Raw genomic sequence first — 27500 nt, 5'->3', positions numbered from 1 at the left:
CTCCTCCTTCCTCCATCCTTCTTCTTCCTCTTCCATTTTCTCCTCCTTCTTTCTCTTCTTCTTCTCTTCCATCTTCATCTTCTTCTTCCTCTTCCTTCATCTCCTTCTTTAATCTTCCTCCTTCTCCTCCTCCTCATACCTCTTTCTCCCTCCTCTTCCTCCTCCTCTCCCTCAGTCATAGTTTTCTCTGCAGCAGCTCCTCCATGAAGCTCTGATTTTCTCCTTCCAGCAGTTTAATTTAGAGACTCTCTGGTGTCTGTGTGAAGTATTGATGATGATGAGGAGGAGGATGAAGATGTTAACTCTAATCTGAGGTCATTAATTGGAGTTTTCACAGATCTCCCTCTGTCTCTCTCTCCTCATCAGAGCTGCTTTCATCTCAGAGTTTAACTGTTTTTAAAGAAACTTCTCGAAATGTTAAATTTTCTCTGACACAGATCATGTGACCTGAGCCTAGATCTATTTAAAATAGGAACTACATATATTATTATTAGTCTAAAGAAGAGCAGTGTGTGGACTTTCTTCTCTTTCATCCTAATAAGAATCTAAAACATGAAACACATAATGAGTTAACATTTGTGCCACACTTTATCTCACATGTGATGTCTTCAGTGTCGTTTTATAATGTAGAAACTTGTAAAGAAACCTTTTTAACTTTGGGGATTAATTCTCTAGTTTAATCTTTTTTTACTGCAAAATTCAGGATAGAAATATAGTTTTTAAGACTTTATGTGTAAGACATTTAAAAGCATGTAGTTTAATAATCTTTCAGCACAAGTAGATCAGATCCTGCTGTTATACAACAGATAGAGACAAACTGTTTAGTCGAATCTGTGGTTGAACTATTAATCCAAATTGTTATTGAAATCACAATATGGCAGTATTAGTTAAAGGTGAACTGTGTGTCATAATATATTTAATTTAATTATTTTGTATTTTGCAGCAGTGACGTCCCGGCCTATACGTGATATTCTACACACCATTTCTGTGGCTTTTCTATTTTAATGCATTTTTCAATGAGAACAAGAATAATAATAATGTTGCATTATCAGTCATAATAATGAAGTCATTAGATATTCTGTCTAAGTCTTTGAGCTGTTGTTGAGTCAGCAAACAAACCAGCTCAGATTTATTTGCACATTTCTGACTTCAGCGTCTCTGTTGACACAAATCAACTTAAATCTGTTTACTGAACTCACAGAGACGAGAAGATGTTGAGAAATGATCAGAAACTTTAAACTCAAACATCTTTTTCTCCTTTTTTCTCTCTTTCAGGAAACTGAGATCGCCACCGAGTGCAACCATGTAAGTGTCTCCTTTTATTCAAGTAGAAATATTTATAAAGTGTTTAAAGGTTCCAGGTTTGCTTCTCTTAACAAAGATTTCATATTTAAAGAAGATATTTGATAACATCATATTAAGCTCTAGTAAAGTAGAATAAAACAACAACTTTTATTTATTATTTTTTGTGTTTTTATTGATGAAAACAAAGAATCTGAGAATTTGGATTTACTGAAAATGTAAATGATTAATAATGAAATGACTCAAATTGAATCTACTAATCATTGCAGCTCTAAAGTAAACACATTAATATTCATATTAGAGCTGCAACTATTGACTGATTTAATAAATTAGTTGATTGGAAATTGATTTTAAACCATTCTGATAATCAATTAATCATTTCAGTCATTTTAGTCAATTTTAAAGCAACAAAAATGCTCCAAAATGAGCTTTTCTGCCTTTTTTTTTGCTTCTAGCTTCTCAAATGTTCAGATTTGAAGTTTTTCTGTAACTTCTAAGATGGTGAAATGAATATTTTGGGATTTTTTTTATCATTTATCTGCCAGAACTGGACACTTTAAGAAGTCAACATGGACTGTTTTATGTCATTTTATAGACAAAATAATCGTTAGTTTCAGGCTTTTATCTTAATAAGTCTGTTAATGAGACTCCGTATGATTTAAATCAGTGTACTCCAGATGTTTCACTCATGCATCTTCTTCTTCTTCCTCTTCCTCCTGCAGCTGCTGTGGAACTACAAACTGAACCTGACCACCGACCCAAAGTTCGAGTCTGTCGCCGTCGAGGTCTGCAAGACGACCATCACTGAGGTCAGTTATGTTATAGTTATTTATTTTTATTTAATGCACATGAGAGAGAAAACTAAATATATAATACAGGAGATATACATACTAGATGCAGAACACTGAGAAACAATAACTAACAGAAGAGAGATATGCAGGAGGAGCAGATTAAACCAGTAAAGGCTCATCAGATGTTCCTCCTATAGAGAGACATACAACATAAACACTTATAATAATAAAGACATACAGATAAATGCATATAAAAACTAAATAAATACATGAAGAACTGAGATGTTACAAGTCTAACAAGAAAGGTGACAATTGACCAGTGCAGGGAAAATGATGGCGAGAGCAGTTATTATGTTGTGTTACTTCATTGATCCATAAAGAAAAGAACGGTTAATATAAGTCAGATCTTTCATGGTAGGATGAAATAGGGGTGTGCGATATGACGATATTAGATCGTGAAGGATTAGAACGTGTCAACGATCAAAGCTGAGAGATCGTAGAATAGTCTACTGTATGGCAGAGGTGTCTCATTTTGGTTCAAGGGCCACAAACAGCTCAATTTGATCTCAAGTGGGCCGGACGAGTAAAACCATTGCATAATAACCTTTAAATGATAACTTCACTATAATAAATCATCTATTTACAAACAGATGAAAAGCCGGAGATGTGTTAGTGAAATTTCAACAATATTATGTCTCAGTTTTTTGCAGATTATTTTGAACAGAAGCTGCTTATTGACAATATTTTGCACAATGTTCAATATATCAGTGTTTTAAATATGACCACAACATGTATTCTGGTCAGGCTGGAAAAACCAGAATTACTTTTCTTTCTTTCAATTTTCATACTTTGCAAATTTATCCAGTGGGCCAGATTGGATCCCTTGGCGGGCCGGTTTTGGCCCTCGGGTTTGACACCCCTGGTATGGGCCACATTCTATATGTTGCAGTTCTATGATGACGCACAGACGCATCAGAAGTTTCACGTGCACACCGGCCACAACGCAGCCAGAGGCAACAGCTAGCGTTAAACCAAAAAAAAAATGAAAACAATGTCTGAACAATAATATGTTCTAAAGCTGCTGGATTTTTAATAATCAGGTTATAAACATTGTTAGAAATACTGAGGGCGGAACTTAAGTTTGTTGTTGCCATGGTTTCCTTCTGTCCGGTTAATGCGTTACACGCTATGAAGCCGGCTAACTTTATTTTCTCTAATGTGCGTCTTTAAATGGTAAGTAAGTTATGTCAATTGATGTTTAACTGGTTGTTTGTTTGACTATAACCTGTTTATTGATTTATGTAAATTTGACGGCATTTATAGAATTTAAACGGTAGTTATAGCACTCGTTAGCATTATGCTAGCGCATTTCTATAACGGTTATAACGGTTTTCTGTTATCAGTGCTATAAATAGTAACAAGTTATTTTATCACCATTAACACGCTTATATATTGCTTTTAGAGAAATTGTAATGGGAAATGGTTTGTTACACTGTTCAGAAACTTGCAAAAATCATTATTTAAAAAATCGTGATATGATATTTTTGCTATATCGCCCACTCCTAGGATGAAATGACTGCAGCTTGTTTTAACTGTTAGATATAAAGCTTCACTTTTAACAGCTGAAGGAGAATAATCCCATCAGATAGAGAGTCAGAGTAATGATGTGTGTGTCTCCTCTCATCACACACAAGCAGCGGAGTGTTTCATGACGCTGTGGTAAACAAAGGAAGTGTAGGAGTGTATCAGAGAGTCCACCTGTGACTTTCACCTCATAACATGATGAAGTTTCATGTTATGATTTGATTAGTTTCATGTTATAACGTGCTCTGATGCTTTTTTTTTTTTTACCTTGACAGAAATATGTTTCCGAAGAATAAAATCTTTATTGTCATTGCACAAGTACAATGAAATTAGATGCAAACCTTTGGTGCAAAAAACAAAAACAAAAAAGCATAAGATAAGATACATTTATTGATCCCACAGTGGGGAAAATTCATTTCTACAGCAGCTCAAAAAATAGTGACATAGAAAAAAAAAACAAATTTATACAACAATAAAATTAAAAACTAAATAAGGACCCTAAAATGCAATTATAACATATACATATGTGTGTATATGTACAAACAACACTACAATTATAAACTAAGAAAAAGGACCTTAAAGTGCATATATATATATATATATATATATATATATATAAATATATATATATATATATATATATATACACACACACACACAACAATAATATTTATAAAAAAATAGATAAATAAATAGGTAATAAATCAAATGAATAACAGCTTCCATATATTGCATTTAAAAGAATGAATGGCATATTGCACACTCCAATTAGCAGCATTTTAACAGCTTCACTTATTGCACTTTAGTTTTTAGCAGAATTCAAAGCAGCAATGGCTTTGTGATTTAAAAACTGGGGTTTTATTTGTCTTTAAAATCCAGCATCTCCTGGAAAATTAGATGTTAATTATTCTTTTTATTTACTTTTTATTTACTTTAATGTTACTAGTTATCTCATTTGCACCTAAGTAAAACATTTCCACTAATAATTCTAAGCAATATTTAGTATATTTTGTATTTTATGAGTTGTTTCTCCACCAGGAATCGTCCTTATTAAGGTATACAACATGTATATATGTGTGTATCTGCTGGTGCATAATGCCTCTTTAAGGGTTAATTCATTATTTAAGTGAATGCAATATGTTTCCATAGATTTCTAGTATAAACAACCTTCTTATTTAAAAGAAGACGTCTGTTTTTGAAGCTGTAGTTTATTTTTACTTTTTAAAAATCTCCCTGCTGAAGTTTCCTGGAACAATTTTTAATGATCTCGTTTATCTGTCGTCTCATTTAACTGTAGGCAGGTTTCACTCTCTGTTAAATAGCTTTATGACATTTAATAAAAAGATAAAGCAGCTTGTAAACAGTAGTGGAGTCGAGGGCGATAAGAAGTCAGACGGCTCCGTTTGTAAAGCAGGTGTTGCTGATTGCAGATCGTGTGATGATAAATCATAACTGACTTCTTATAAAAGGATAAATGACTTTGTGCTTTGTGAGAAAACAATAAACAATATATAAAAAGCACATTTCATACACAGTGGCAACTCTGAGCTTTACATAAAAACAAACATTAACAGTAAGAATTGGAAGCATAAAAACATACAATTAAAACAATAAAAACAATTATAGTAAAAATAACACAAATAAAATAAAAGCTAAACTAAAATAAACAAAAATACAACTGAAACCAACAATTTTAGATTAACCCTCCTGTTGTCTTCGAGTCAAGGAAGGAAGGATGGAAGGGAGGAAGAAGGAAGGAAATGAGGGAGGGAGGAAGAAGGAAAGGAGGGAGGAAGGAGGAAAGGAGGGAGGAAGAAGGAAAGGAGGGAGGGAGGAAGAAGGAAAGGAGGGAGGAAGGAAGGAAGGAAGGAAGGGAGGAAGAAAGAAGGAAATGAGGGAGGGAGGAAGAGGTAAGAAAGGAGGGAGGGAGGGAGGAAGAAAGAAGGAAATGAGGGAAGAAGGAAAGGAGGGAGGAAGGAAGAGAGGACGGAGGAAAGAAGGAAGGGAGGAAGAAGGAAAGGAGGGAGGTAGTAAGAAAGTAGGGAGGAAGGAAGGGAGGAAGGAAGAAGGAAGGAAAAGAGGGAGGGAGGAAGGAAGGGAATGAGGGAGGAAGAAAGAAAGGAGGGAGGGAGGAAGAAGGAAGGAAAGGAGGGAGGGAGGGAGGAAGGAAGGGAGGAAGAAGGAAGGAAAGAAAGGAGGGAGGAAGGAAAGAAGGAAGGGAGAATGGAGGAAGGAAGGAAGAAGGAAGGGAGGAAGAAAGAAAGGAGGGAGGGAGGAAGGAAGGAAGAAGGGGAGGAAAGAAGGAACAGTCAAAACAGACGGGGTCAAAGGTTAACAGTAAGAATAGGAAACATAAAAACATTATTTAAAACAAATAAAAAACACAAATATAGTAAAAATAAAACAAAGGAAATAGAAAGAGAGAAATAAAATAAAAAGCTAGACTAAAATAGACAAAAATACAACTTTTTAGATTAAATAAACATATAAACATATAAACATATATAACTGAAGAGATCATTAAAACTCTGCCACATGAAGCAGCTTAAAGAAGAAGTTCTGCAGACACAGAAACTGAAGCATCGACAGTCGGAAACTTCCAGAGGAAACTATAAACCTGATAAACCGCTGCTCATCATCATCATCATCATCATCAGTGATGATCAAAGAGTTTATTTATAGAAACAGTTTGAGACGAGCTGCTGAAACATGCAGATATTTATCTCTTTATCTCTTTATCTCACATCTGAGGAGCTGAAGATAGTTTATCTTTAATAAATGATTCAAAATTATTAATTAAATAGATTATAACTGATGGTGACCAGTGTTGGGAAACGTTACCTTTAAAAGTAATTAGTTACATTACAATGTTACTTCTATTAAAAAGTAACTAGTTACATTATAAACTAACTTCTATTAAAAAGTTGTTACATTACAAAGTCAGTGCTATTAAAAAGTAACTAGTAGTAACTATTTTCCTTCTTGGAGGTAAATTAAATCTTTATAAACATTTCTTCTTCTCAGATTAATTATTTATTATTTAACATCTTTATAAACATTTCTTCTTCTCTCCTCAGATTAATTAGTTATTATTTAACATCTCTATAAACATATCTTCTTCTTCTTCTTCTTCTTCTCTCCTCAGATTAATTATTTATTATTTAACATCTCTATAAACATCTCTTCTTTTTCTTCTTCTTCTTCTCTCCTCAGATTAATTAGTTATTATTTAACATCTCTATAAACATCTCTTCTTCTTCTTCTCTCCTCAGATTAATTAGTTATTATTTAACATCTCTATAAACGTCTCTTCTTCTTCTTCTCTCCTCAGATTAAAGAATGTGCGGCCGAGGAGCTCGGCAAAGGCTACCTGGTTTCCTGTCTGGTGGATCACCGTGGCAACATCAGCGACTACCAGTGCAACCAGTACATCACCAAGATGACCAGCATCGTCTTCAGCGACTTCCGGCTGATCTGCGGCTTCATGGACAAATGTCGCGAAGACATCAACACGCTGCACTGCGGCAGCATCAGCACCGGAGAAAAGGTGAGATGCTAACGCTAAAAAACATCGGAACTAAAGTCGCGTTTCGGTTTCCGTTCACGATTTTCTTTATTTTAACATTTTGAGACTATAGAAAAATACACGGAGCAGATTTATCAGATATGACGAAGTGTTTTCTGAGGATATTGTGTCGTTAATTTGGGGAAATTAAGAATAAATATGTTTGCGTTTTTTTTGTTTTCCATTTACGATTTTCTTAATTTTAACATTTTGACACTATACAAAAATACACGGGGCAGATTTCACATATATGACACGAGGCGTTTATATATATTTTGTCGTTAATTTGAGGGAAATTAAGAATAAATATAAAAATTTCTTTTTTTTCCATTTACACATTTTTCATATTTTGTGAGGATTTTTTTTGTCGTTATTTTAGGTAAAATTAAAAATAAATAGTTTTTTTTAAAATTCCATTAAAAAAAAAATTATTTTAACAATTTGATACTGTACAGAAATAACCAGGGCAGATTTAATATATGATGAGGCATTTTTGGGGGATTTTTTTGTTTTTCCATTTACTTTTTTCTTCATTTTAACAATTTGATACTATACAGAAATACATGCAGCAGATTTCTTTCTTATATATGACAAAGTATTTTCCGAGAATATTTTGTCATTATTGTGGAGAAATTAAAAATAAATATTTTTTTCCATTTACCTTTTTCTTAATTTTAACATTTTGAGACTATACAAAAATATACTCGGGACATTTTTCTCATCACGAGGTATTTCGTGAGGTTTTTTTGTCGTTATTTTAGGGAAATTAAGATTGCCCCCCCCTCCCGTTTACTTTTTTCTTAATTTTAACATTTATAGACTAAAAAATACATGGGACAGATTTCTCATATATGACGAGGTGATGTTATTTTTTGGGAAATTAATAATACTTTTTTTTTTTTTCTCCATTTACTTTTTTATCTTTATTTTAACAATTTAATACGATACAAGAAATATACGTGTGAAGATTTCTCATTTATGTCAGGATATTTCATTATTTTGGGGAAATTCACCATAAATGTAAACAAAAATTTCCATTTCCATTTTTTTCTTTATTTTGATCCTTTACAAAAATACAAGAAAAATAGACAGATTTCTCATATACATATATATATATATATATATATATGATGATATATATGATGCCTTATTATGGGAGGATTTTTTGTTATTATTTTGAGGGATATTAAGAATAAATATAAATACTCTTTTTTTGTTTTTTTTCCATTTACCTTTTTTCCCCATTATGACATTTTGAGACTAAACTAAAACTGGACACATTGCTCTTAAAGTATTTCATAAGGGTTTATTTGTCGTTATATATTCTTTCTTGTCAGTGAAAACAGTTCAACGTTAACCAGTGTGGTTGACTCACTGGTTCCCATCAACCACTTTATGGGGAAGTGAAAGCTGCTAACAGGAAGTGCTTCGTCACGTTACACCGACGCATGTTGTTCTAATGCAGCGATAATGATTCGCTGCATCACTGCTGACTTCTGCAAAGCTTTAACACTTCACTTAAAGGAAGAAGTGAACCGGCCTGAGAAGAGTCCAGATGATTCAGTTAAGATGTCACAGAAAGTCTGAATCTTTTAGGGAGATTAGTAAAAAGCTTTAAACTTAAACTCTTGTGTGGTGTATTTACAGATTCCTCTCTTTAGTAGGAACCAATGAGCATGAAGCTGATGTTAAGTCTGCACATATAAACCAGCAGACCTTCTAACTGAGTGAAACCACTTCCTGGAGGTGTAATTATTTTTGAGGGGGGGGGGGGGGGGGGGGGGGGGGGGGGGGGTGTGATGCTGGCCAATCACAGACATGCAAGCAACACTGTGCAAACAACTGGACTTCCTGGATTATGTGTCTCTCACAGAGCTGCTGTTAACAGTCTTTTGTTTTTCTTCTTCTTCTTCTCTTGTTTGTGTTTGCACATTAAAAATAAAGAGAGTAGAACAAGATGCTGATAAAAGACATGCATGAGAGACTAGAAGGCTAAAGGAACATACTCAGACTGCTCAGTAAGAGAATAATTAAACTAGTCCTGCAACTAATGATTATTATCATCATTAATATAAGTCAAGTAATTCCTAGATTAGTTGTTTGGTCCATTAAAAGAAACCAGACAATACTCACATTAAAGTCATCATCAAAATCTACTTTATTACAGACTCTTAGTTCAGGAGAAGATTTAAGGAGCTAGAATCAGATAATTTGGACTTTATTTCTTTTAAAAATGACTCAAAACCTTTAATCAGTTATCAGAATATTTGGTAAATACTTGAATAGTCGTCAACTTATTAATTAATCGACTAATTATTGCAGCTCCAGTCTCACCTGAACCTGAAACAACACGACTGGGGCCCGACTCAAACCTAATTTTCGGGGTCGATACCTACAGTAATTAGGGAATAAATAATTCCAATATCGATATATAATGGCCGATAATCTTATATGTACAGAATATATAGATAAACACACATTTTTTTGTAATAATACCTCAAATGATATTTTACAGTTTAACAAACTTTATTGTACAAAATGACACTTCAATGCACTTCAACAGTAAAGTTCACTGGGAATTTAATAATTATAAGTAGCTAAATATAATAATAATAAAACAAAACATGCGGATCAAACAAACAAAAAACAACATATAAATATATTAAATTTGAATTAAGAAAAAGGATCAAATATACATAAAATGCTGTCTATATAACTTAAAAAAATAAAAAATACTGGCACACATCGGACGACATATTGACTGACTTATATATCGGTCGGGCTCTAGAATATATTAAACTTGAATTAGGAAAAAGGATTGAATATTTATAAAATACTGCCTATGTATCTTTTAAAAAAATAAAATGTGGTTGACTGATATATCGGTCGAGCTTTAAACATGACAACCTGAATGCAGATTAAGAGATGAGTTGTCCATGTTGGTCGCCTTCAACTTAAAATAAAAAAGTCTTTGCTGTGAAACTCGTCTGAGTCCCTTTGAACAGTTTTATTTTGGAGGTTTCAGCCTGACAGGAAGCAGTGATTAAGTTTCCTCTGAGCTTTGCAGGCAGGTTTAAATATACATATATATATATATATGTGTCTAAATATACATATATGTGTCTATGTTCAGCAGATTTAGCAGTGAAGCTTTATTTCTGCTGCCTGTAAAATCAACCTCACAGAGTTCACACGCAGCGACTCTGCTGGAGCATCAACAAGAGAAGAAGAAGAAGAAGTTTAGTCTCGGAGCGCAGCGAATCGATCTTTTCCTCTCTGAGCCAAACTAAACCTCCATAAGCTCGTTAGATACGCTGGTTATTATGGGATATAAGACCCAGCACTATGAGGACTCACAGGAAAATGATGTGTTAGTCAGCAGGGGAGCAGAGAGGAGGAGGAGGGGAGTGGGGGGAGGGGGGGGGGGTTTAGTCACGGAGGCTGGAGCTGCCCTCGGAGCAGATTAAACCATGTTGACTATATTTAACTCAAACCACACAAACAAACACATGCTCCACATTTTAGCCTTTTTATAACCAAAATAAATGTTTTAGTTTGTTTTAGTGGGGAATTCATCTCAACTTTAAAGACTATTTTAGTAGTTGTAGTAATAATAATAATTATAATAATAATAATAATTATAATAATAATAATAATAATAATAATACATTTCATCCATTAAATGGCTCCAGCATTATGATGATACAGTAATTATGTGTTGGCAGTTTGTCTCTGTCTTATTTTAATGGTTCATTAGTCATTAAAATAAAAGGTTTAAATAAATTAAATTAACAAATAAAACTTTGGACTAGCTCAGAGTGGAAATGCTTTGTCATATTGTGTGTGTTGATGTGATAAACTGATAAAAAAAAATAAAAAAAATCATGTTAAAAGGGCCAGAAATCCTCTTTTTGTTGTTGTTGTTGTTGTTTTGTCACTTTTTCTAAAGGACATGAAGGAAAAAAAGGAATTATGATAATTAACTTTAAACTAAACTATACTAATAACTTCTTCTCCCCTCTGTGCAGGACATCCACTCTCAAGGAGAAGTGATCGCCTGTCTGGAGAAAGGTTTGGTTCGGGAGGCCGAGGAGCAGCCGGGAGCTCACCCCATCAAAGACGACTGTAAGAAATCCATCATGAGAGTCGCTGAACTCTCCTCCGACGATTTCCACCTCGACCGATATCTGTACTTCTCCTGCAGAGACGACCGAGAACGCTTCTGTGAAAATGTGAGTGTGTTTAAACAGATTTCAGAAGTGCAGATTTCATTTATTTATTTATTACTTTATTGATTTTATATTTTTTATTTTTTTTATTTTATTTATTTATTTATTCACAATTGTATTTATTTCTTTTATTTAGTATGAAAAAGCTTTTAAATATGTAGAACAGAAGTCTCTTTTTCCTTATTAATAACTCATAAATAATATTCATCCTGTTGATTTTAGAACTTCTAATATTACTATTTAAATCAACATTTTACTGATATCAGCAGGTAAAAATCTATTAAACCTGCAGCTTTTAGTTGTTTTAGTCATTTTAGAAGCAAATATGTCAAAAATGGATGGTTTTTGCTTCTTAAATGTGCTGATTTTAAAGCTTTTCAGTGTCATGCATGATATTAAACTGAATATTTTTGGGATTTCAGCAACTAACATGAATAAAAACAGACAGATAAAGGCACCATTTATCTACGTAGCGTACTGACCCACAATAAAAGCACTTAAAATCAAAAGAAAATGACCAAATCAACTAAATATAGAAAGTTTGTTGTGCTGCTACTACAGTAATTACGGTAGACTATAAAGGCACTCGTTCAGATTTCACTGAGCTACCGTAATAACCATATTAAGAGTGCAGCTTAATTTTTAAAAAGTAGATTATTTGCCTAAAGTCGGGGTTGGATGATCTTTGCTGCTGTTGATTGATTTGGTGTTTGTTTAATTTTCTTATTTTTTAATTGTTTTTCAGACTCTGGCCGGAGAGGGACGAGTTTACAAATGTCTGTTCAATCACAAGTTTGAGGAGGCGATGTCAGAGAGGGTGAGTGCTGCTCCCTTCGTCTTCTTACAGAGAAATAATGAAATCTATCTCACATCAATACACGAATAGATTAATTTCTTTCCTTCCTCTCTCTTTCCTCCCTTCCTTCTTTCCTTCCTCCATCCCCCTTTCTTCCTTCCTTCCTTCCTTCCTTCTTTCCTCCCTCCCTCCCTCTTTCTCTCTTTCTTTTTTCCCCCATAGCTTCCTCCCTTCCTTCTTTCCTCTGTCCTTCTTCCCTTCCTTCCTCCCTTCCTCTTTTCCTTTCTTCCTCCCTCCTTCCTTCCCTCCTTCCTTCCTCCCTCCTTTCCTTCCTTCTTCCTTCCTCCCTTCCATCCTTCCTTGTTCCCTCCCTTTCTTCCTTTCTTCCTTCCTTCCTTCCTTTCTTCCTTCCTTCCTTCCTTCCTTCCTTCCTTCCTTCTTTCCTTCCTTCCTTCCTTCTTTCCTCCCCTTTACCTTCCTCCCTTCTTCCCTTCCTTCCTCCCTCCCTCCCTCCCTCCCTCCTTTCCATCTTTCCTCCCTTCCATCCTTCCTTCCTTCCTTCCTCCTCCCTTCCTTCCTTGACTGGAGGACAACAGGAGGGTTAAATAAATGTTCCTATCCTATGTCCTAACCCCTGCTGTGTCTCTGCTGTCTCCTCAGTGTCGAGAGGCTTTGACCACCAGACAGAAGCTCATCGCTCAGGACTACAAGGTCAGCTACTCTCTGGCCAAAGCGTGCCGCTCGGACCTGAAGAAGTACCGCTGCAGCGTCGACAACAACATGCCCCGAGCCCGAGAGGCGCGCCTGTCCTACCTGCTGCTGTGCCTGGAGTCGGCCGTGCATCGAGGTGAAGCCCCCCCCCCCCCGCCTGTCAATCAAACTATGAGTCACAGCTCGTTAATTAGAGGCTCTGAGGTTTTAATTAACTGCAGAGAAAGAGAGGATTAGCTGAATGATCTGTCAGTCAGGAGTCTGGTTTCATTAGTGGTTTTAATGATGTGAGAACGACACAGTGAACCTTCAACAGTCCAGCTGATTAATACACTTACAGGACAGGTGACTTCCTCTGAAGAAGAAGAGGATAAAAGCTCTTTTAATTTTAATTTTATTTATTTTTTATGGTATTTATTATGTTATTTTATAAATTTTTATTGTATTTATTTTGTTTTATTTTAATTTTTTAAAAATGTTTTTACTATTTATTTTTGTTTTATTTAATATATTTTTATTATTTTAAATTTTATTTATTTTGTTTTATTTTTATTTTTTTAAATGTTTTTTATTGTATTTTGTTATATCTTATTTTTTTTTAAGTGGTAGAAAACATTTTTGAGAACTTTTTAAAGAATTGTGGTGGAAAATTAAACATGAGAGAATAAGAGAATAGATTAGTTAAATATAGTTAAATAGTAAAAAAAAAAATAGACAGAAATATATACATAAATATAGAATGATGGACATAAAATAACAAAATATAGTATAAAATACATATAAATGTAATATAAAATAATAATATATGTGGGAACATGTTCAAATGTGGCTGCTCCTTCACAATTGAAAACTTGAGAAACTTGACGTCTCTCCATGTGTCTCCCCCCCCCCCCCTCCCTCTTCAGGTCGTGTGGTGAGCGGCGAGTGTCAGGGTGAGATGATGGACTACAGACGGATGCTGATGGAGGATTTCTCTCTGAGTCCAGAGATTGTGCTTCACTGCCGCAGTGAGATCGAGGGTCACTGCTCCGGACTTCACCGGAAAGGACGAACGCTGCACTGCCTGATGAGAGTCGGCCGAGGAGACATGGGCTCCATCGACCCCAGCTGTCAGAGGGCTGTGAGTATAATAACATCAATATAATAACACTTATAAGGACATTTATGGCTCATAATAGGTCTGTAATACACCTTTTAGAGAAAGTGTTACACTAAGACTCTCAGGGACAAAAATTGACCCCCTTGTCACAATATGACTGGCTTCAACATGGTAGTGTTTAGGGTTGTTTCCCGCCAGATATTTAACATCATTTAGCCGTATTATACCTGTTGCAGTGTTCCTCAGTCCTGCTCCTCCTGTATTATGTTATAAGAAATGAATGATTTACCCTTAATAAAGGAGACTGGATCCGAAATATCAAAGTTTAAGTTGAATTTATTTAGCTTGTACAAGCGGAGCGTTTACCAATGCAACAGACAGTTACAATGGAAAAGGCTCCCTCGTCTAGTGTTGTCAGATACCCCTTTTCCACCGAGCTGGAGCCGGTGCTGGTTTGGAGCTGGTGCTAGAGCCAGTGCTCAGTTGGTGCTAACCCGAGCACCTCTTACAAACCTGTTGTTTTTCCACCGGCAAGGAGCCGCGCGATTACGTCACTGTATAACGTAGCCAGCGCGTGCCTTTGAAGCACTTCCATGATTCACCAGTGAGAGGCAGCAACATGCCACAAGGCCTCTAGCCTGCTGGAAACAAAGCAGAAGAAGAAGAAGAAGACAGCTCTGGCAAAAAATGTTAGAAATAGTGCTTTTAATCAACAAATGTTTAACCCTCTGTAAATGATAGGTAGCCCCGCTAGTCTGCTAATAAACGTTAACCCCGCTAGTCTGCTAATAAACGTTAACCCCGCTAGCCGGCTAATAACCATTAACCCCGCTAGCCGACTAATTAACATTAGCCCCGCCCCCCAGCCCGCTGACGTAATCGGTTCTTGCTTTAGACCAGCAAAGAGTTGGTGCTCGCTCTGGCTCCCGTGTGTGTGTGTGTGTGTGTGTGTGTCAGTGACTAGATGCCGCACACTCTAGTTTTCCCTCTCTAGTAAACTGCGACATAGCGAGTGACGTGATGTGTGTCAGTAATAAGCGTCCAAGCAGAGCAGGTTAAATAATGTGAGTGAAATGAATTAAACAAAGCTTTTCGGTTCAAGAAAAATTGCCTCGATCATTTTTTGTTATTAAATTATTCGGAGTAATCGTTTCACCCCTAGTTTAATGAAGCACAGCAGACCAGTGAAATATTTGCATCCAAAATGAGCTTGATGTGTGTGTGTATGTGCAGATACAAATACAGGATTTGCAGGTTTGCATTTATAGCATTAGGTTTAAATCTCTCTCTCTCTCTCTCCCCCCCCCCCCTAAAAACCTGCTTCCTCTACATTCACCTTTTTATTTTCCAGAGTGTGTTTCCTGTTTTTCTGAGGTTTTTTTTATTTAAAGTAAAATGTGATTGTTTGTGTTTTCCTCCTTCAGCTCCAGACTTTGATCCAGGAAGCTGATCCTGGAGCCGACTATCGTATCGACCGAGCGCTTAACGAGGCCTGTGAGTCCGTTATCCAGACCGCCTGCAAACACATCCGCAACGGAGACCCAATGTGAGTCCTGCTCTCTTCCTCTATTCCTCTCCTCCTCTCTTACTCTCTTTATATAAATGCATATATTCTGCTCAACATCTGTTACTGAGTGTTAAAACTATAAAACCATGTGTGCTGCAGGATCCTGTCGTGTCTGATGGAGCATCTCTACACAGAGAAGATGGTTGAGGACTGTGAGCATCGACTGCTGGAGCTGCAGTATTTCATCGCTAGAGACTGGAAGTAAGTTCAACTCAACCTCTCCAAGCTTTTAACAAGTAGAGAGTAAAACATATGAGCTGCTACTTACAGAGAAAACATGAATGAAGCTGGAAATGTGAGTTTTGTAACATGGTGCTATAAACATCAGTGTGTGCTGCCCTTCATTTTTTTTGCCTGTAAACCGGTTCCCTCCCTGCGTTTCCTCCCAGGTTGGACCCCATCCTGTATAAGAAGTGTCAGGGCGACGCTGCTCGGCTCTGCTACACACACGGCTGGAACGAGACCAGCGACATGATGCCCAACAGCGCCATCTTCTCCTGTCTGTACCGACACGCATACCGCTCAGTGGAGCAGGGCCGCAGGGTGAGACTCTGACCGCTGACCTCTGACCCCAGACTGGTTTACTGTTTAACGTCCTTTTTTAGAAAGAATCAGTTCATAAGTTACAATACAAAGGGTAATTCTTTGCTCACTTCCTGCTGTGATCTGGACACAGGAAGAGAGTTTGGGTTTGAACTCCTGCTGAGGGAGCTGCTGTCAACACACACACACATAAAACACACTCACACACACACACAGAGACACACAAACACATAGAGATACACACACAGAAACAGACACAGACAGAAACACACAGGCACACACACACACAAACACACAGAAACACACACACAAACAGAACACACACAGAAACACACATGCACACACACACACAGATACACATGGACACAAACAGAAATGCACACACACACACACACACATGCACACACAAGGACACAAACAGAATCACAAACAGACAAACACATACAGACACACACAGAAACACAAACAGTGTTTTAATCTAAATTTAAAGGTTTTTTTTACACCTTTTTACTCTCAGAAGTTTCTTTGAAACATCAAAACCTAAACTAACATAAATATATCGATATAAAGATCAAATATAAATGTTTTCCAGCAGATTGTCATCATGTAGAAGATTAAAAGGTAATAAATATATTTAGTAGATATTGTAACGTCTTCACTGACCGGAGGATGTTCTTGTAGCTCCACAGTGGAGAATCTGAAGCAGAAAACTTCGCTTTCACTGTGAGTACGAACTGCTGCTGATGATGATGATGATGATGATGATGATGATGACGATGATGAAGACGATGATGATGATAATCACAGGAAACAGGAGCTGCCTCGTCATAAAGACTTGCAGTGATTGTGTATCTGTGCATGTGGGAGATGATTGCAGACAATAATCGGTGGATGTTAAAGTGAAGAATCAACAACAAATCTCCAAATATGGAAAAATATGGTTTAATCTGATTAATTATGACTCTGTAAAAATGTCCTTAAAGGGATACTCCACTTAAACTCCCTTTAAATATGTTGATTTAGTGTCAAAGTCTTTTATCCTTCATGTCGTCCTCCCGGGTCAAATTAACCCCGTCTGTTATGACTGTTCCTTCTTTCCTCCCTTCCTTCCTTCCTTCTTTCCTTCTTCCTTCTTTCCTTCCTCCATCCCCTTTTCTTCCTTCCTTCCTCCCTCCCTCCTTCCTTTCTTCCCTCCCTCCTCTCTTTCTTTCCTCCCCCCTACCTTCCTTCTTTCCTTCCTTCCTCTCTCCCTCCCTCTTTCTTTCCTCCCTCCCTCCTTCTCTCTTTCTTTCCTCCCCCCTAGCTTCCTTCCTTCCTTCCTCCCTTCCTCTTTTCCTTTCTCCCTCCCTCCTCTCTTTCTTTCCTTCCTTCCTTCCTTCATTCCTCCCTCTCCTTTCCTTCCTTCTTCCTTCCTCCTTTCCTTCCTTCCTCCCTCTCTCCTTTCCTTCCTTCTTCCTCCCTTCCTTACTTCCTCCCTCTTTTCCTTCCTTCTTCCTCCCTTCCTTCCTTCCTCCCTCTTTTCCTTTCTCCTTTCTTCTTCCTCCCTTCCTTCCTTCCTCCCTCTTTTCCTTTCTTCTTCCTTTCTTCCATCCTTCCTTCTTTCCTCCCTCTTTTCCTTCCTTCTTCCTCCCTTCCTTCCTTGACTCGAGGACAACAGGAGGATTAAGAGTGAAAAGGACCAAAAAGTCTCCATCAGCTGAGCTTGTGTGCAGGATGTTTCGGTCTCCTTCCTGTTAGACTTTTCTCTGATGTGAGATCTTAGTCGTGTTTATTTGTGAAAGATGACATCACTAAATCTCTAGAGTGGAGTATCTGTTTAAGGCCTCCAGGTATTTGTCACCTCCTCTCTAACCCTGACCATGCTTCTCTGCTTCTCCTCCTGCAGCTGTCCAGAGACTGTAAGGTGGAGGTGCATCGGATCCTCCACCAGAGGGCGCTGGACGTGAGGCTGGACCCCGAGCTGCAGAGACGATGCATGACCGATCTGGGGAAGTGGTGCAGCGAGAAGACGGAGGCGGGTCAGGAGCTGGAGTGTCTGCAGGATCACCTGGAGGATCTGGTGTCAGAATGCAGAGACGTAGTGGGAAACCTGACGGAGCTCGAGTCCGAGGTAAACAAACGCTCTCTGTCCTTGTTCACGCGGAGACAAAACTAAACTATCAGAGTGAGTCCGAGGTAAAGAAACTCATCAGACTCAGAGTTTACAGCGAGGGGGTCAAACATGAGGCTCGGGGGCCAGAACCGGCCAGCCGAGGGGTCCAATACGGCCCACTGCTCTTCCTGTCTTCTTTTCCTTCCTTCCTCTTGTTCCTTCATTCTTTCCTCCGATGTCTCTCCTTTCTTCCTTCCTTCCTTCCTTCCTTCCTTCCTTCCTTCCTTCGATTTGTCCTTCCTTCGATTTGTCCTTCCTTCGATTTGTCCTTCCTTCCTTCGATTTGTCCTTCCTTCCTTCGATTTGTCCCTTCCTTCCTTCTTTCCATTTGTCCCTCCTTCCTTCCATTTGTCTCTCCTTCCTTCCTTCCTTCCTTCCTTCCTTCCTTCCTTCCTTCCTTCCTTCCATTTGTCCCTCCTTCCTTCCTTCTTTCCATTTGTCCTTCCTTCCTTCCATCTGTCCTTCTTCCTTTTCTTCCATCTTTTTTTCGTCTTCTTTTCCATCTTTCCTTCATGCCTTCCTTCCTTCCTTCCTTCCATTTGTCTCTCCTTCCTTCCTTCCTTCCATTTGTCTCTCCTTCCCTCCTTCCTTCCATTTGTCCTTCCTTCCTTCCTTCCATCTTTATTTCTTGTCTTCTCTTTCTTCCTTCCATCTTTCCTTCCTCCCTTTCATCCTTCCTTCTATCTGTCCTTCTTTCTTTTCTTCAATCTCTTCTTCCTGTTCTCTTTTCCTTCCCTCCTTCTTTCCTTCCTTCCTTCCTTCCTTTTGTCCCTCCTTCCTTCCTTCAATTTGTCCCTTCCTTCCTTCCTTCCTTCCTTCCTTCCTTCCTTCAGTCCTTCCTTCCTTCCTTCCATCTTTCTTACTTGTCTTTTCTTCCTTCCTTTTATGTCCTTCTTCCTTTTCTTCCATCTTTCCTTCCTGTCTCCTTTTTCTTCTTTCATTCATGCCTTCCTTTCTTCCTTTTGTCCTTCCTTCCATCTTCTCTTCCTTCCTTCCTTTCATCTGTCCTTGCTACCTTTCATCCTACCTTCCTTGCTCCATTCCCTCCTTCCTTCACCTTTACATACTGTTCAACTCATCTTTAAATAGCAGCTACCGGTTTTTGTCCATTTAGTTGTTTTTAATCAACGTTTCTAACTAATGTTCAGTCAATCAATAATCGACTAATCATTCCAGTTCTAATAAAAAATCAATAACAGTGATAATTTATTTAGTGGCAGGTCTTTGCTGCTCTCTGCTGGACTGAAATGAAAACACATCTTCACTTTGTTTTTTCTGTGTTAGGATTAGATTTTAATAATTGAATATAACTCAATAAGCTAAATAATCATCTTTTTACCTTGTTGTTTAATTTAATTATAACAGAAAATGAACATAAAGAGGGAACATGTATACAACACTGTGGATTGTTAGATTTGTTTTTTAATTAAGACATTTTAAATCTTCCATACAGTCATATCTGTGTGTGTTTTTATTTCCAGGATATTCAGATTGAGGCTCTGCTGATGAGAGCGTGTGAACCCGTCATCCAGACTCACTGCCACGTAAGTCTCTCAGCTCTCATTTAATCCAGTCTGGGGAAAATATTCAGATGTTTTGGCTCCAAAGCTTTTAAAATGAAGAGATGTTGAGATGCTTGGAGCCAAAGAGAGTAAAAAACTGGGCTCTGAAAAAGCAGAAAGCAGGACTGTCTCTATTTTGAATTCTTTATTACATTACTTTTATTTATTATTATCAAGTTGCTGCTGTAATAAATGTCTGTAGTCTTATTTCATTTACATTTTAACAACATTTTAATCTATTTTGTGTCTCTCTGCTTCCCTCTCTCTATTTGTTTCTCCTTTTTTCTGTGTCTCTCTTCGTCTCCCTCCTCTTCCTCCTCCTCCCTCTCCTCTTCCTCCCTCTTCTCCCTCTCCTCCTCCTCTTCCCTCTCCTCCTCCACCGCCACCTCCACCTCTTCTTCCTCCTCTTCCTCCTCCTAATCCTCCTCCTCCCTGTCCTCCCCCCCTCTCCTCCTCCTCCTTCTCCTCCACCTCCTCTTCCTCCTCCCCCTCTTCCTCCTCCTCCCTCTCATCCTCCCTCTCCTCCTCCTCCTCCTCTTCCTCCTCCCCCTCCTCCTCTTCCTCCTCCTCCTCCTCCTCTTTTCCACCACCTCTTCCCTCTCCTCTTCCTCCTCCTCTTCCTCCCATCAGGAGGTGGCTGATAATCAAATAGACACCGGTGACCTGATGGAGTGTTTGGTGCAGAACAAACACCAGAAGGAAATGAATGAGAAGTGTATGGTGGGAGTGACGCATTTCCAGCTGGTGAGCTCATTCATGATGAAAGCATTTAGTTTATTTTTAACTCAATAATCATAATAAATATAATAATAAGCTTTTTAATGTTAGACAGTGAGTAACATGAATACTTAATTATGAGGCAATTTCCATCATATTTAAACAGTAACATTTGAGTTAATTGAGACATTACAGCTTTAATGTGCAGCTGTTTCATTCATTAACCCTGTTGTCCTCCAGTCAAGGAAGGAGGGAGGAAGAAGGAAGGAAAGGAGGGAAGGAAAGGAGGGAGGGAAGGAAAGGAGGGAGAAAGAGGGAAGGAAAGGAGGGAGGAAGGAAGGAGAAGAAGGGAGGAAGAAGGACGGAAAGGAAGGGAGGGAGGAAGGAAGGAGGGAAAGGAGGGAGGAAAGGAAAGAAGGAAGGAGGGAGGGAGGAAGGAAGGACAAAGGAAAGAAGAAAGGGAGGAAAGAGAGAGGAAGGAAGGAAAGGAGGGAGGGAGGTAATGGGGAGGAAAGAAAGAGAGAAGGAGGGAGGGAAGAAAAAAGGAAGGAAGGAGGGAAGGAAAGAAGGAGGGAGGGAGGAAGGAAGGAAGAAAGGGGGAAGGAGGGAGGAAAGAGAGAGGAAGGAAGGAAAAGAGAGAGAGAAGGAGGGAGGAAGGACAGACGGAAAGAAGGAGGAAGGAAAGGAGGAACAGTCAAAACAGACGGGGTAAATTTGACCCGGGAGGACGACACAAAGGTTAAATGCTAAAATATTTGTTTTCTTTTTGTCTTTTTTTGTGCAGATTCAGATCAAAGATTTCCGTTTCTCCTACAAATTCAAGACGGCCTGCAAGGAAGACGTTCTCAAACTGTGTCCCAACATCAAGAAGAAGTGAGAAACTCAGTTTAGACGATACAGCAGAGAGTATAAAAGCTAAAAAGAAATCATGCAATTACATCTACATATATATATAATAAAACAATTAAAGATAAAAACAGCTTTTTTTTAACAGTTTATCATAAAAAGGCTGAAATCTGCTTTTTTTTAAAGAGCGGTCAGATGTATTTCAGGTGTTTTTTTGTGTAAATGACGTGGAGGTTGGGTTTGTTTCCTCCTGAGGTCTCTCTGTCAGAGTGTCAGAGAGAAAAACTGGTGACTGAATTATAACGTGAAGCTGCCAACACACAGTTTTCCTTCCAGCAGGCCAGAAAAATAAACTGAGAAAAGTTCAAAATGTCCCAGAAAATATGTGATGGAGCAAGAAGGTCAAACCACAAACAGGCTGATCTGATCTCATGAGGGCCGGATCATTAAAAAGATGGAAGGAAAGAAAGGGAGGGAGGAAAGATGGAAGGAAGAAAGGAAGTAAAGGTGGAAGGAAGGAAACAGGGAAGACAGGAAAGAAGGAAGGAAAGAAGGAGGGAAGGAAAGAGGGAATACAGGAAGGAAGGAAAGGAGGGAAGAAGGAAAGAAAGATGGAAGGAAAGATGGAAGGAAGGAAGAAAAGAAGGACTGACAGAAGAAAGGGAGGAGGGAAGGGAGGAAGGAAGGACAGAAGGAAAGAAGGGAGAAAGGATAGATGGAATAAAGGAAGGAAGGAAGGAAGGAGGGAAGACAGGAAGGAAAAAAGAAGGAAGGAAGGAAAGAAGGAAGAAAGGAGGGATGACAGGACAGAAGGAAGGAGGAAAGACAGTAAGGAACGAAGGAAGGAAGGAGGGAAGACGGGAAGGAAGGAAGGAGGGAAGACGGGAAGGAAGGAAGGAAGCTTTTAAATGTCACAACTGGACAAAAGCAGCGAGACGAGGTGCAACAGTTAAATTAAAAACATCTGTAGTAACAGCAGCACAGAGGAGGAATAATTAGAAATGTATATTTAAAGGAGAGTTTTGGAAAAATTTGTGAACTCATTTTTTTGCATCTTAAAAAAAAAAGCAGATTCCAACTTCTTAAAGTGAGATAGTGTAGATGAGCTGAGTTGTGTCAGAATATACAGGAAGAAACTTTAGTTACTTCATAAATATAGATTTAAAAAATGTTGAATGAGAGATTTTATTGAGTTATAGAGGATGGACAGGAAGTGACATCATAACTTCATCTCTCTATAGACATGAATTATTTATACATGTTTCCATCCTGTGTGTGAATGTGAAAGTAAAGTTTAGTAACCTTTGTGTCTTCTTCTCCTTCAGGGTTGACGTGGTGATCTGCCTCAGCACCACGGTGAGGAACGACACGCTGCAGGACGCCAAGGAGCAGAGAGTGTCCGTCAAGTGTCGTAAACAGCTGCGGGTGGAAGAGGTGGAGATGGTACGATCAGAGACACACAACAACAAACACATCTCAACAAACACATCACACAGCAGTCAGTCAGCTTCCTCCACACACACGTCTGATGGGTCAGTTTCAGAGAGAGAGACGCTGATGCCCCAAAGACTAAACATCAGCTCAGAGACAAGAAGTTACATCACTTTTAATGTCAGTCTGAACATCTGATAGTTGATAGATGTTATTAAAAGAAAGTGACCCGCAAAGAAGAAATACACTATTACATTAGAAATACACTATTAGAGTAGAAATATACTATTAGAGTAGAAATATACTATTAGAGTAGAAATACACTATTAGAGTAGAAATATACTATTAGAGTAGAATATACTATTAGACCAAAAGTAAATGGACACCTGGACAGTCCACCTGTATCTGATTCTGATAATCCTTTATTAATCCCACAATGGGGACATTTTCAGTGTTACAGCAGCAAAGTAGGTAGTAAAAATAGAAAGAGCGTAAATTAATGAAAGAAAGAAAGAAAACTATAATTAATAAGTAAGTAGACAAGTAATATAAACAATAGGAAATAAAAGTAGGAGAAATATTGATATTGCTTGAATGATAATAATATACCTGTGTGTGATATTGATATTGCACAGATGAACTGAAAGAAATAATAATAAACTGTATTTAAAGAGCACTTTTCATAATCCAAGTTACAAAAAGCAAAATAAACAAATCATAAAAATAAATGTTATAAAAGAACAAATAAAACAAACAATTAAGAGTAAAAACCTTTTCAATGAGGGAAAAAAGCAAGAATAGATGAACCATATTTAACCATAAGTATGTTTTAAGATATTTCATATTAATGTACATTTAATAGTGCAGTTTGTCCGGTTCCAGGTCAGAAGTGTGTGTGGTTTAAGTAGTGATGATTGTACTGATGTTTTTATCTTTAGTTCGTCCTCCTTGAGATGTTTCTTTAAGCCAGTCTGTTCTTTTCTCCATGTCTGTGTTTTTGTTTCTATTCCTATAAATCCATATTAAATCTCCTCCTTGTATCTCTGCAGTCAGAGGACATCCGCCTGGAGCCGGAGCTTTACGACTCCTGTAAACAAGACATCAACAAACTGTGTCAGAACGTCGCCTTCGGTAACGCACAGGTCAGCGGCTACACACACACACACACACACACACACACACACACACACACACACACACACACACACACACACACACACACACACAGAGAGAGACACACACACAAACACACACACACACACAGAGACACACACATATGTTTTTATATCTGTCTTAACCTTCGTGTCGTCCTCCCGGGTCAAATTGACCCCGTCTTTTTTGACTGTTCCTTCCTTCCTCCCTCCTTTCCTTCGTCCTTCCTCCCTCCCTCCTTCCTTCCTTCCTCCTTTCTTTCCTTCTTCCTCCCTTCCTTCCTTCCTTCCTTCCTTCCTTCCTTCCTTCTTCCTCCCTTCCTTCCTCCTTTCTTTCCTTTTTCCTCCCTACTTTCCTTCCGTCTTCCTCCCTCCTTTCCTTCCGTCTTCATCCCTCCTTTCCTTCCTTCCTCCTTCCTTCCTTCCTCCCTCCTTTCCTCCCTTCCTTCCTCCCTCCTTTCCTTCCGTCTTCATCCCTCCTTTCCTTCCTTCTTCCTTCCTTCCTTCCTCCCTCCTTTCCTCCCTTCCTTCCTCCCTTCCTTCCGTCCTCCCACCTTTCCTCCCTTCCTTCTTTCCTTCCTTCTTCCTCCCTTCCTTCCTTGACTCGAGGACAACAGGAGGGTTAAACCAACAATCAGGAGCCTAAATGAACATTGCATGTGTTTTTCTTGCTGTAATGATTCCTCCTGTTCATACTGACCATTAGAAGATCCCTTCATCATGTTTACTGTAATGATTCCTCCTGTTCATACTGACCATTAGAAGATCCCTTCATCATGTTTACTGTAATGATTCCTCCTGTTCATACTGACCATTAGAAGATCCCTTCATAATGTTTACTGTAATGATTCCTCCTGTTCATACTGACCATTAGAAGATCCCTTCATTATGTTTACTGTAATGATTCCTCCTGTTCTTACTGACCATTAGAAGATCTTCATAATGCAGCAGTGTGTTCTCTGTGGTCTCTGCAGGTCATCGAGTGTCTGAAGGAGAACAAGCGTCACCTGACTCAGCGATGTCATCAGAGGATCTTTAAGCTGCAGGAAGTGGAGATGGTGGATCCTGAACTGGATTACCAGCTGATGAGAGTCTGCAAGCACATGATCAGGGTAAAAAAAACACAACAACAAAAAACACTTAAAAACTTTGTTACATGATCGAGGATTTAAAAAAACAAAGTAAAAACTAAAAGATTCTTTCCATCATGGTTCACTTTAGTGGAAAAAGAAGAAAGATGGAAGCTATTAAAGTCTGGCAAGACTGTTTAAAACATGTGATAACAGCAAACAAACATTATAAAATAAGAAAAGTAGCAGTAAGAGATTTAATGGTTTATTTATATTCTTAATAATTTGTTACAGAGCGTTCAGCTGTTTTCAGTTCAGTAGTAACTAGTGTTTTTACTCTGATTCGTCTGTTTTTGTTGCACATTTTGTGATTTTTAAATTCAAAAGAGTTAAATTATAGCAACATTGTTCAGAGTAAATTAAGTAAAGTACTGTTGAAAGAATCTAAAAGAAGATATTTTACAGTTTTAGGAGTTTTTTCCCAAATAAATGACAATATAATATGAAGGTGCAATATATTTTAAAGGCAAAATGTGTTTAATAATAACATTTTAAATTAAATATTGTGATCCTGGCCTACATGTCATGCTCTACAGACCATATAAGGAAAGATCCACACAAAAATCCCACTATAATCATTTTAATGTTTTTTAAATGAAAATGAGAATATTATATAAACAATTATTATTCCCTCTAATATCACAAATTATATCACTGTCGCAATGTCAGTCAAAATAATCACAATTAGATGCTTTTTCTAAATCTTTCAGTGTTAGTTAGTTCAGAGCAAATTAAGGACAGTGATAATACATTACTTACAAGAATCTAAATGTTGCTTTAAGTAGATATTAGCAGCAGTTAAATTAAATATTTAAGTAGTTTTTAGTTTTTTCTTTCCAAGTAAACAACAATAAAATGCATCCAAACATTATCTCAAATCTCTACACATATTGATAATTTCTACAGTTATTAAAGGTGTGTCTGTGGCTTTATAACTGCCTGTCTGTGTGTGTATAATGTATGTAATGTGTGTATATAACGTGTGTATAATGCTTATAATGTGTGTGTGTACTGTTTTCTTGTGTCAGCGGTTCTGTACGGAGGCGGAGGGGAAGAACGTTCTTCAGTGTCTGAAACAAAACAAGAACAGCGAGCTGATGGATCCTAAATGTAAACAGATGATCACAAAGAGACAAATCACCCAGAACACAGGTACACACACACACACACACACACACACACACAACCACACACACACACACACACACACACACACACACACACACACACACACACACACACACACACAACCACACATACACACACACACATACACACACACTCTCTCTCTCTCTCTTTCTCTCTCTCTCTCTCTCTCTCTCTCACACACACACATTATTCACACACACACGTTTTGCATTGTGTTGGCATCATGGACAAAGTGCTGAAAGGGTCTCTGTGTGTGTGTGTGTGTCTCTGTGTGTGTGTGTGTGTGTGTGTGTGTGTGTGTGTGTGTCCCTCCCTCCAGACTTCCGGCTGAACCCGGTCCTGAGGAAAGCCTGTAAAGCCGACATCCCAAAGTTCTGTCAGTCGATCCTGAACAAAGCGACGGCCGACAGTGAGCTGGAGGGTCAGGTCATCTCCTGCCTCAAACTCAAATACGCCGACCAGGTCAGACGCTCGTTTACATCAAAGTTATTAAACTGTGTCGTCCTCCCGGGTCAAACTGACCCCGTCTGGTTTGACTGTTCCTTCTTTCCTCCCTTCCTTCCTTCCGTCTGTCCTTCCTCCTTCCTCTCTCTTTCCTCCCTTCCTTCTTTCCTTCCTCATCCCCTTTTCTTCCCTCCTTCCTTCCTTCCTTCCCTCCTTCTCTTTCTTTCCTCCCCCTACCTTCTTTCCTCTGTCCTTCTTTCCTTCCTTCCTCCCTTCCTCCCTCCATCCTTCCTTCTTTCCTCCCTCCCTCCTACCTTCCCCCCTTCCTTCTTTCCTCTGTCCTTCTTTCCTTCCTTCCTCCCTTCCTCTTTTCCTTTCTCCCTCCCTTCCTCCATCCTTCTTTCCTCCGTCCTTTCTTCCTCCCTTCCTTCCTCCTTTTCCTTCCTTCTTCCTCCCTTCCTTCCTCCTTTCCTTCCTTCTTCCTCCCTTCCTTCCTCCTTTCCTTCCTTCTTCCTCCCTTCCTTCGTTGACTGCTAGTTCACACCTGTCGTCCTGACATGACTTCCTACAGAGTTACGTTGCTATTAAAATAAAAGGCATAGCATTAGAAGGAAGATGATTTATTTACATGAGGCTTAATGCAAATATTTGAGCTAACTCTATATTATTATGTATTTATTTAAATGTGATGTATGCAATCAAGTGTCCTGCAAGCCTGGACTGTGAATTAA

The 27500-nt window shown here is 38.3% G+C and overlaps 1 protein-coding gene across 1 annotated transcript in view; it reads left to right on the top strand.

Annotated features, from left to right (window-relative positions):
- Window positions 1-2048: 2048 nt before the first annotated feature.
- LOC133981645 (Golgi apparatus protein 1-like) overlaps window positions 2049-27500 on the top strand; it is a gene marked incomplete in the record, with an annotated part of 26573 nt that continues 1121 nt past the window's right edge. Inside the window, 19 exon segments of the mRNA XM_062420447.1 lie at window positions 2049-2111; window positions 7009-7224; window positions 11271-11474; window positions 12217-12288; window positions 12928-13114; window positions 13884-14098; window positions 15502-15623; window positions 15744-15845; window positions 16034-16187; window positions 16869-16910; window positions 18073-18297; window positions 19821-19883; window positions 20532-20645; window positions 21403-21491; window positions 22790-22907; window positions 23945-24037; window positions 25021-25158; window positions 26205-26328; window positions 26645-26787. Coding sequence (XP_062276431.1) covers window positions 7117-7224; window positions 11271-11474; window positions 12217-12288; window positions 12928-13114; window positions 13884-14098; window positions 15502-15623; window positions 15744-15845; window positions 16034-16187; window positions 16869-16910; window positions 18073-18297; window positions 19821-19883; window positions 20532-20645; window positions 21403-21491; window positions 22790-22907; window positions 23945-24037; window positions 25021-25158; window positions 26205-26328; window positions 26645-26787 — 2313 coding nt within the window.

The sequence above is a fragment of the Scomber scombrus genome, chromosome 6 (genome assembly GCF_963691925.1).
Source record: "Scomber scombrus chromosome 6, fScoSco1.1, whole genome shotgun sequence".
Lineage (NCBI taxonomy): Eukaryota > Metazoa > Chordata > Actinopteri > Scombriformes > Scombridae > Scomber > Scomber scombrus.
Note: the sequence above shows the minus strand (reverse complement) of the source record. Positions and strands in the feature narration are given on the sequence as shown.